We start from the raw sequence: 10,332 nt of genomic DNA on the forward strand, positions 1-10,332 counted from the left end.
ACTGCATTTTGCTTTTTCTTCTTCTTTTTTCTTTTCTTTGCTGGTGGTTCTGTATTATTGTTAATATTGACGTCCGTGTCAGTTTCTGTATTCGGTGTTGTAATCAGGTTTTCATCTTTATTTTCCATTGTTATGTCTTCAGTGCTTGGATTAGTTTCAATCATTATTGATTCGACTTGAATGGATTTCTTATTCATATCCTTGTTTTCTTCTGCTTGAAAGTTTTTCCTCTTCCATCTGACGTGATAAGCTGCATTTGTCAGTTTTAGGAAGTATGAGTATTCATAGTCTCCAGGGTAACTTGATCTTATCTGAATGAGCAGTTTGCTAAGTAATTTATCTAAGCGAATCAGCTCCTCTGTATCAAACTGAGAGTAAAACTCTACAAGATCATCAATATGTTCAAGTTTAACTGATGGAAAATATCTTTTTGAAATCCCACAGGTAGCAATGATTTTTTCTAATGACGTGGACTCTACGCAATGCGACGGTGAATTACGACCAGAGAATGAGACCTTTCCACCACGAGCTGTTTTATGATACGGCATGATTTGAAAAAACAAAATGGCGGGATCAAAATCCAGACATCAAAATGGTCAGTTATCAGTATTGTCTCTCTCGTCTCAGAAACCTGACGAGATCAAAATCAGCATCACTCACCTTGAAACTTTCAGGATAATCGGCATCAATTCTTCATGACCGACATCGCAAGGAAGAAGAAGACATCAGTAGAGCAAGACCAGCATCAGTTGTCGGCATCCTAGACCAGCATAGATCTTTAATCTGCATCGCCTCTCCACATCCAATCGTAGTGTGTTAGAAGTGTAACTATGCATTTAATTCGAACTAAGTAGTGGTAGATTAAATAAAGCAAACTACTATTACCCTGCCCTCAAATAAACTGCTGGAAAATAGTTTGGCTACCAGTTTTATCTTTTTTTACCCTGATTATCGACACCCTGAGAGTGCATATATGACTCGCCCGTCACGAAAAGGTTAAACATCTATGTATACAGTTATTTTCTTTCGTAAAAACACTTATAATATCATTTTAATATTTACGGTAATAGGGTTACTCTTAATTTTATAAAGCTTTCGTGAAATGCAATAAGAGCATACCTGCCAACTTTTACGCATTTGGCGTAAAATTTTATTTTTATATTTAAAGTGGTAGTAAATATATACTATTTTTTCTTTTATAAACTTAATTTTTAAATGATTTTGATCACCACTATTTTTAAAAATCTTACGCATATATATTATTATGCATTACTCTCAATCATTCCTACTCAAGATTTTTTCAAGTACAACGTATTTCGTTGCTTAAAATTGAAATTTTAATTCCGTTTTTAATACCACTGGGAAAAATCATAATTGAAGGAATTAAAAGTTGGCAGGTATGTAAGAGTACGTAACCTAAATATTGAAACTTTTTATTTTAAAGATAGTTATAAATTTTCGTTAAAGATGACAAAGTTAAGAAAGTATTTCAACAACATTTTAAAAAAAGAGCATTCATTAAAACAATCGAGAGTCGTAACTGTTCATAATATTAAAATATTACTTCTAAATAATTAATCGATAAACACTGCATACTGCTAGTTTTCCTCAAAATTCTTTTACAAAGTCTTTGTCTATCCAGTTATTTTGTAGCAGAATATTGAAGACTTCTCATCTCTATTAATGCAAGATTTAGCTTCAAGTATGTATTTCGAGTTTCTAGTTTGATAAAGGGCTTCGTATTCTTCCCATACATTTCTTCTATTAATGCTTTGAAATATGTTTTGCACTTTTGACTCGACAGAAACGCTAACGTCATAACATGTTGACTAAACTAATTATTTAAACGGTTTTTTATTTTTATTTTTGCAGGTGGAGTGCCACGCATATTTACCGCAGTTTGAGCTACAGGATTTTTGTAAGATTTTGGGCATAGCCTTCACAGCATACGCACCCTTAGGATCACCATATAGGTATGCAATTTCTATTCTTAACCCTTTCCGATGCAATGTAGCCCCGGTAAAGTAACACCAATTCAATACAAATTCAACAAATGTTACAAACCACTAGAAACAGATCGCTAATTGCTTTCAAACTTCTTGCACCCACTATTCTTCAAGCAATAAAGAGCTGACGCATGTCACTTTACTTAGAAAGTACTAAAGTCGCACTTGCTAATGTCCAGTCGGATTAAAATTATCAATCGAAATTTGCTGTTCGGGAGAGGGTTAACGCTCATTGTAACTGTATACAATACTTTATCTCCTAGAAATGAAAGCCTGTGCAGCTCGTAGTCATGCACAAATAGTCTACTAAGATCAAAATCTGAATCAGCTCTCTCATAAGCAGGGTTACCACGGGCAACTAAAACTCAAAATTTTATTAATTTAAATTGAAATTAGCAACTTTTTATGGCATATATTTTATTTCCAGTTTACTATTGAAAATGAATACAAGGAACGACTTTCCTTTAAATATGAATAATTTGAAATGTAAATTATAGTTTTAGTTTCGATTAAATTATTGAAATGATAATATGATAATAAAAGTGAAGTGAGTTTCTACCGCTTTTTACGTTTTTAGTTTACTGTGACATCCCGGCATAAGCCACCTTTTATAAAAATCTGCAAAGAACTGAAATTATGATTCGAGAAGTAACTGGATTCCTTATTAATATTCAAAACGTCATTATTTTTCAGCCACCCCACTAATATTTTTAATCTTTTAACCATCTGTTGCTCCCTTTGAATTCATTGGATAATTTCGTACGTAAGTTATTATAATACCTAAAAAGAAAACGCATGTAGTATATAAGCATACAATGAAAAGAGCTAAATATTTATGTACTTATATTTTTTTGGTTTTATATATATATTTTTTAAATACTCTTTACCATTTTTGTAAAATCCACTCTTCATTTTTATCAAGTTCAAAAGTTTTATTTTCACTATCTTGCCCTATTTTATTATATTTCACATAATGTTTGTAAAATTGATATAAATTTATGCCAAATTTTAGGGCTCCAGGTGATGAAGAAGTTCGTTTACTGGATGATCCGAGTTTGAAACCTTTATGCGAGAAACATGGAAAAACACCCGCGCAGGTGAAATATTAGCTTTTTAGTATTTCATTTATTTTAAACCACATTATTTATGAACTTCTATAACCGATTCTACTGCTTAGATAAATATTATAAAATAAATTAAAATTTACACGAATAAAATTTAAGTTTTTTAGAATTTACATTTTTTTTAAATAAAATACATTATGGATATGTTTAAAAAAATGAAATTACATTTTTTTTAAAAAAATAACTATTTTAATGTTATTTATACTAGTTTTCTACAGAATTTAAAAACCTCTATTACAGTAATTTAATCTCTTTATATAGTAATTTAACCTCTATTATAGAAATTTATTTTTATTTGGATTAATGTTACCTTATTTTCTTAAATAAATAAACAATATCTAGATAACTATTATTATTATTTTTAGTTTGCTTCCTTTTTATTATATTATTTTTAGTGCAATTATATATATTACATATGTGTTATGAAATATGTCTTAATATCTTATATTTCTTATTTTTCTAACGAAAGAGTTTCTTCCATTTCTTCGTTGAAAGAATTTTTCCCTCTATGAAAATAACTTATCAGCCTTATTTTGACGTGACACTTTTCTAAGTGCAATGGGTTTATTAGTAATTTTTTTTTTTTTTTTTTTTTTTTTTTTNTAGATAACTATTATTATTATTTTTAGTTTACTTCCTTTTTATTATATTATTTTTAGTGCAATTACATATATTACATATGTGTTATAAATTATGTCTTAATATCTCTTATTTCTTATATTTTAACGAAAGAGTTTCTTCCATTTCTTCGTCGAAATAATTTTTCTCTCTGTGAAAATAACTTGTCAGCCTTATTTTGACGTGATACTTTTATAAGTGCAATGGGTTTATTAGTAATTTTTTTTCTTTGAAAAAAATATTCAAAATCGATTCCTTAAAATGAGATATTTTTAAACATAAAACCTGTCAAGGAAAACATTCCCTGAAAAAAATGTGAACGACTTTAATAAATGCTTTCCTGAAATCTCTCCTGAAAAATATTGATAAAAATGTTAAGTATCGATTCGAAAAGCGATAAAGATTCCACGTTCCCTTACAGTTTCTCTTTGTTCGTCGATTATGAATCGATTACAAGTTTGACGTTTTCGCCACATATTTTTTTTTATTTTTTTATAAATAAAGAAGTAAAGTTGAAGTCTGGATTGAGAGATGATTAAGATTGGCAAAAGTGGGTCAAAGATGATGAATAGCCCAGGCAGAGGAAAAGGAATTCGTTTGATTTATTCTTACTTATCAATATTCGATTATCATATTGAGGATTTCAAAAAAAAAAAATTTTGAAAAAGACATGACTCTTGAAAATCGTTATTTTTAATACTTTAACGTGGTATACGCCCAATTAATTTAAATCTAACTCCTTTGAACTATGACTATTTTTTTAATATGATTAGAAAAATTTTTATGAATGGACTGATTATATTTCAGTTGATTATACAGACTATTAATATTTTTATGTTACGTCATATTTTTTCATTTGATTGACAGATTTTTATAACGGATTTCAAAACCATAGAATAAATGATTTTATTTTACCTATTTTAACCCGCAATACGGCCCATTATAAAGCGATTGGGCCGCTTGAACAAGTTTGAACCGAAGACTGATATACGAAAGCGCTTGGGTCATGTGCCCGGGCCCCCAAGTTGTTAGTGCCCTAAATTATATGTTAAAAAAAAAACATTTTTTCTTAAAAATTTCTTAGCTTTTATCTTAGAGGGGCCTCTGAATTTTTTTTTTTTTTTACTGTTTCATATTTTAATCTCAACTTCCATGCCAGTGTTTTCAAAATGAGAATTAAATTTACTGTCAGTAGTTCTCTCAAAATAATTATTGCCTCTAATTAATAAGCTATTTGCTTTTTGCAAATAATAAATCTTGCAAATTATTTTCTTTAGAATGCCACCGATGCTTTGCTAGGTACTTAGTGCGAATACCTAGTTTCCTAAATTTTAGCATTCTTTTTTCTTCAAAGTTTAGCTAAAGAATTTCTATGTGACGTATTTCTGATTAAGGTATTAGATTATTTACTATTGACTGTTTTAGAAGAAACTATCTTTCGATATTGTGATTATCTTTTGATATCTTGATCGAGCACCTCTAACAGGGTAAATGATTATCCATCAATTGATAAAAATATTGAAACTTGTAATGTTGTTTGCAGAAGTGCAAATTGATGCTGATAACGACAGAACTTAATAGAACCAATTGGAGCAAACATTTGGGAAGGCTTCAAAGACTTTGAAACATTAAAGATTTTTATTTTTGTACCACGAACTTTCATAAAATGAACAACAATCTGTAACCAATGTCGAAAATTTATGGTTTGAGGCTAAGGAGAAAAGGAAACAAAATTTCTAAATATTGTAAATAAATGAATTTATTTATTTATTCTTCTTTTGCATCGTCAATATTTTTGCAGGAATCATTTAATATTTTTCAATTAAAATTTTTTTACACTTATTATGAATTTATTGATTTTCAAATATTTTCTAGTCATTATTCGTCATTTTAAGTTGACCCGCATTCGTCGTTTTCCAGTATCTATTTGTAATGAATGGTCCCTTGAGAAACGATTGATCGAAGTTCTTCTGAATACGATTGGTTTATTTGCAATTATTGGTGGTCAAAATAAAATAATTAAATTTATAAATCCAAAAATTAAAAAGAAATCTATATAAATCATTACCTCTTTAAATATCAAAACATAAATATGCAAAAAATCTGTAATTAGCAGATGTTCCATATCCTGATCTAATAGTAAAAAACAAAAACATTAAATATATATTTGTAGTTCTTATATTTTTATTGTATTAATGTGTTTAAAAAAATATTTTTGTAGGTCTTATTACGTTACTTGATCCAAAGGCGCATTATAGTTATACCGAAGAGCACTAACGAGAAGCGGTTAAAAGAAAATATTGATGTAAGTATTCATTTTTTTTACAATTTGTTAATGATTACATTTTTAATGAATATAATCATCTTTTATTACATTAAGCATTCATAATATTGAACTTCAAACCCAGCACTTCAGAAAAGGCGTTTAAAAAAAAACCAAATTACTTCCACATCAACGTAAGTCGTGGTGGATAGTTCGTAATGAAAAATATTGACTTTATTTCTTAAAAAAACAACATCAATATAAAAACGTTGTGAAACACAATTAGCACCGCTGGCTGACACTGAAATTATATTTAGTCCGCGTCAACCACCGGTGGCTGATACTGAAATTACATTTAGGAAGCGTCTGCCACCGCTTGCTGACACTGACCTTTCATATAGGCCGCGAAAAACAGCTGGCTGACAGTGCACAAACTATAAAATTTACACTCTTTTATGGAATTGCAGAAAATTTATTCAAAATTTACTTAATAATTGTGATTCTTGGTTTAATAAATTCAATTTAGTAGATTTTTATCCACCACTATTTTTAAACAATTCGTAGATAATTCACCACTTTTGTTAGATATGTCATACTATTGACAGATATGTCATGATAAACCTTCTAAAAAAAGCAAAATCAGTCTAATATTTGCAAATTTAGTTTGTAGTTATTTACTGTGGCCAGATTGGCAAGCCATGTAAAATTAGCGTGGCGTTCAACGTGTTAATTAATAAGACTAAGATGTCATCGGTAAGAACTGGAGTTGATTTCTGAATTTATTACTCAACAATTAATCCCTTTCAAAAAAAAATTATATATATGCTATGATTGTAAAATAAATCTTGGTAGTTACAGATATTTTATTTTCTTAAAAATAGAAGAAATTGCTTGAATAAAATGTCTTTATATGTATTATCTTTAAACCATGTTATGTAATGAATTCGTTTCAATAATCAAAGCATAGTAGCTGCGAATTGTACAGCCGTTGAGAAAGAAATTTCTTAGTGGTAGTAACATTATATCGTTTTGACTTATTAAATCTTCAATATAAAGTTTTAAAAAAAAGTTTCCACCCATCATGACAAATTAAAAATTATGTAGTTATGATATATTTAGCCCCAAATAATATTTAGCCCTTTAATGTTAAAGTAATTTAATTTTTAGAAAATATTTCCAACTTTAATTGTTGTTTCACTACCACTTTGTAAAATTATTTTCAGCGACGGTATAAGTTGGCAGGTATGCAATTGTTATCTTTTTCTTGGTGAAATACAACTCTATCAGTCTCCTTCTTACGTTTTATGAAGTTTTTTTTTAGTGCATAGAGGAATAATTAATAAAAGTAAAAAACCTTGTTACTTTGCTTTCACTTCAGTTTTTTTTTTAAAAATTCATATGCCTATGTATGATTTCAAGTGCTACCAACTTTATGTTTTAAATGTAATAACAGGATTGCTATGATCTTTAAAAAAAACTTGGAGGCAGCCAAATTGAGAAAAATTTTTTTTTATTTTGAATAAAAATAATTTAAAAGAATCGAGAATGGTTTTAGAATGCGCAAGTAAATGAAAAATTTTAAAAAAAATTTCAATAACCTTCAAAATTTCTTTAATTTTTTTTTTATTATTGTCAGTAAAAAAATTTTCAGGTTGGGGCAACCTTAAATAGGTCAGGCTTTTCACAGATATTTTACTTTTCTTAAAAACCAGCTGGAAATAAAACAATTAGCATTACTACTATTTCTTTTCTAATTTTTGGAAAATATTCCCTGCACGAGTTATCCCAATACAATTTAGAAGACCACAGCACAGGTTACCATAAACAAGAAATTTTATCGATTAGTAGTCCAAACGTAATGACATCTTTCTTATTTTTGCTCTACTGAGAAGGATATGCCCGTTACGTCAGACTACTAAATTGATCCGTGCTGAGGCCTTCTCTCTTCAAAGAGGTGTTGGTTATAGATGATACAGGTCAATTCGTAAAATTTCTGATAATTATAATCAATGGTTTTAGAAGAGTTAAAATTTTAAAATTTCGTCTTTCCCAAATTGTTCGGGCTTAAAATTACTCCTTTCATAGTAATTTTATAATTGATATTTTATGTTGATTGTAATAGTTTTTGTTTTTATATTTAAAAGTGTTAGATTTCATTTTTGAATTTCAAAATTTTGTTTCTAGGTATTTGATTTCACATTACAAGAACCCGACATGGACGCATTAAAGTGCATTGATCGTCGTCGGAGATATTTTTCTTTTGCAAGACCAACAGGGTGAGAATGATTTGCTTATAATCAAATAAATAATAAGTGTTTTTAAAAGTTTTAAGTGTTTTAAGCATTATTTAAGATAAATGAATATCTAGTATATTAAATAATCACGTTGTATTATTATTTTAATTCAGTTCACTTATCAAAATTTTCAAATTTAAATATTTAGTTATTTTTGCAATACACAATATGATCTTTAGGATTTTATATTTTTATTAATAATTTAAAATACCTCAAAAATTTTAAATTTTTCTTAATTCTGTAGAAGTTTAACTTATTAACTTATTGACGTACAATTTTTATTGAACATTATTTTTCATATTTTCATTTTTTTTAAAATTAATTTAGGTCAAAATAAGAGAAAAATATTATATTCAGTATTTTAATAATTTATAATTATGAACTACAGCGTAAAACACTAGTGTTTTTTTTTTTTTTTTTGAGTTAAAGATAATATCATACAAACACGGCTCACTTCCAAACAATAATTTTATCAATGTTGCAGTTATATTCATTATGAATTCATTATTATCAATATATACTGACGTTTTTCATTACAAATTCATTATTTCATTAAGGTAAAACAGTCGTTATTTTATTAAAGAAAAACAGCTGTTCATTAATAAAAAAATTTTTAATTACAAAATCTAATTATTGACAAATTTTTGAATATTAATGAAAAAAAAATTTTTCTCTCCAAACTACTATTTTTGGATTTAATATTTCAGTACAAATATAATTCCAACAATCTAACAGATTTAGGAACTGCTAGACTTATTGCAATTCAAAATACCAAAATATATATTTACCTGTAATTAGAGCATCAGAAAAAAAAATATATAAAAAGAATATCGGTATCCCATTTACGTCAAAGGGACAAAGGGAAATTTTATAAACAAATTATTGTATTATTTTTATTTTCAGGATACCAGATCATCCGGAATATCCTTTCAACATTCCATATTAATCTATGCCATTCTAGGACATTATGTCATGCTCGCTTTTGCTCGGACTTTTTTCAGCTTCACCAAAATTGTGATTTTTAGGATAAATAGGCTTTAGCACAAAAAAAGGAACTGTGATTTTCAGCAAATTTAAAATGTTTTGTTCTCTCTTTAACCTGCCATATACGGTTTTGCTTCATTTAGAATGTATTTAAATTCATTCAGTAACTAACAGCTTTGTTAATTTTAAATCACATGTTCTAAGTGAAATGATTGTCTCTTTTCTCTCTGTGATATAATAAAACAGTCTGAATTCCTCCTGATATAAATTAGTCAAAATAAAATGTTATTAACTATCGTTTATGGTTTTCTTACTCATGATTATTTAATAAAGTATTTCTGCTCGTTCAGTAAATAAATAGTTATCAGCCAAAAAGAAAAACTGTTATTTTTAATTCGAAAGTTTTTACCCTTTTTGAGACATTAATAGCACATTGCCAATCAGTTAAGAGATTTGTCTGCTTGTTAGTAAAAATGTTTAAGTTTCGGTATTGTTCTGGGAACGATGTCCCAGGGATGATTTATTGATAAGTCTGAATGTGACTGGACGTAGCATCTGTTTAACCCATTCGCACCGACTGTCACAAATACGTGCCAGCATAAAACCGTATCAATCAGGGTGAAAAGATAAAACTGGTAATCAAAGTAATACTTTAGCAGTTTATTTGTGGGTGGAGTTATAATTATTTGATTTATTTAATTCACCATTACTTTGTTCAAAATAAAACTATTTAGTTATACTTTGAACTAACAATGATTACATACTTTAATGCTGCATAAATCAAAATGTTTGTAATTCAACCTGTAAATTATTTCATGATGTATGGGTTAGGGGCCGCTACGCGGCCCAGGCACCCAGTTTTTTGTTAAATAAAGCAAAGCAATGATTACATATATGATTAAACTAACAATAATTAAAGTAAAAGCAAAGTAAGTCTGTCAAATTAGCAACGACTACATTTTAGTTCCGTTTTTTATTTAATTACATCCTGATTCTGATTTTGTACGAATGCTTTTCTGAATCACCCGTCCCCAAGGGGTTAA

General features: G+C 28.2%; 2 protein-coding genes across 2 annotated transcripts in view; one reads left to right on the plus strand and one right to left on the minus strand.

Moving 5' to 3' along the window:
- Nucleotides 1-9,586, plus strand: part of LOC107447942 (aldo-keto reductase family 1 member A1) — a 36,016-nt gene extending 26,430 nt beyond the window's left edge. The window contains exons 6-10 of the mRNA XM_071185047.1: nt 1,873-1,973; nt 3,019-3,103; nt 5,970-6,053; nt 8,196-8,287; nt 9,209-9,586. Of these exons, the coding sequence (XP_071041148.1) occupies nt 1,873-1,973; nt 3,019-3,103; nt 5,970-6,053; nt 8,196-8,287; nt 9,209-9,251 (405 nt within the window). The 3' untranslated portion in view covers nt 9,252-9,586. The remainder of the gene's footprint in view (nt 1-1,872; nt 1,974-3,018; nt 3,104-5,969; nt 6,054-8,195; nt 8,288-9,208) is intronic.
- Nucleotides 1-10,332, minus strand: part of LOC107449950 (uncharacterized) — a 246,812-nt gene that overhangs the window by 182,653 nt on the left and 53,827 nt on the right. The window lies entirely within an intron of this gene.

Source organism: Parasteatoda tepidariorum, chromosome 9 (genome assembly GCF_043381705.1).
Source record: "Parasteatoda tepidariorum isolate YZ-2023 chromosome 9, CAS_Ptep_4.0, whole genome shotgun sequence".
Taxonomy (NCBI): domain Eukaryota; kingdom Metazoa; phylum Arthropoda; class Arachnida; order Araneae; family Theridiidae; genus Parasteatoda; species Parasteatoda tepidariorum.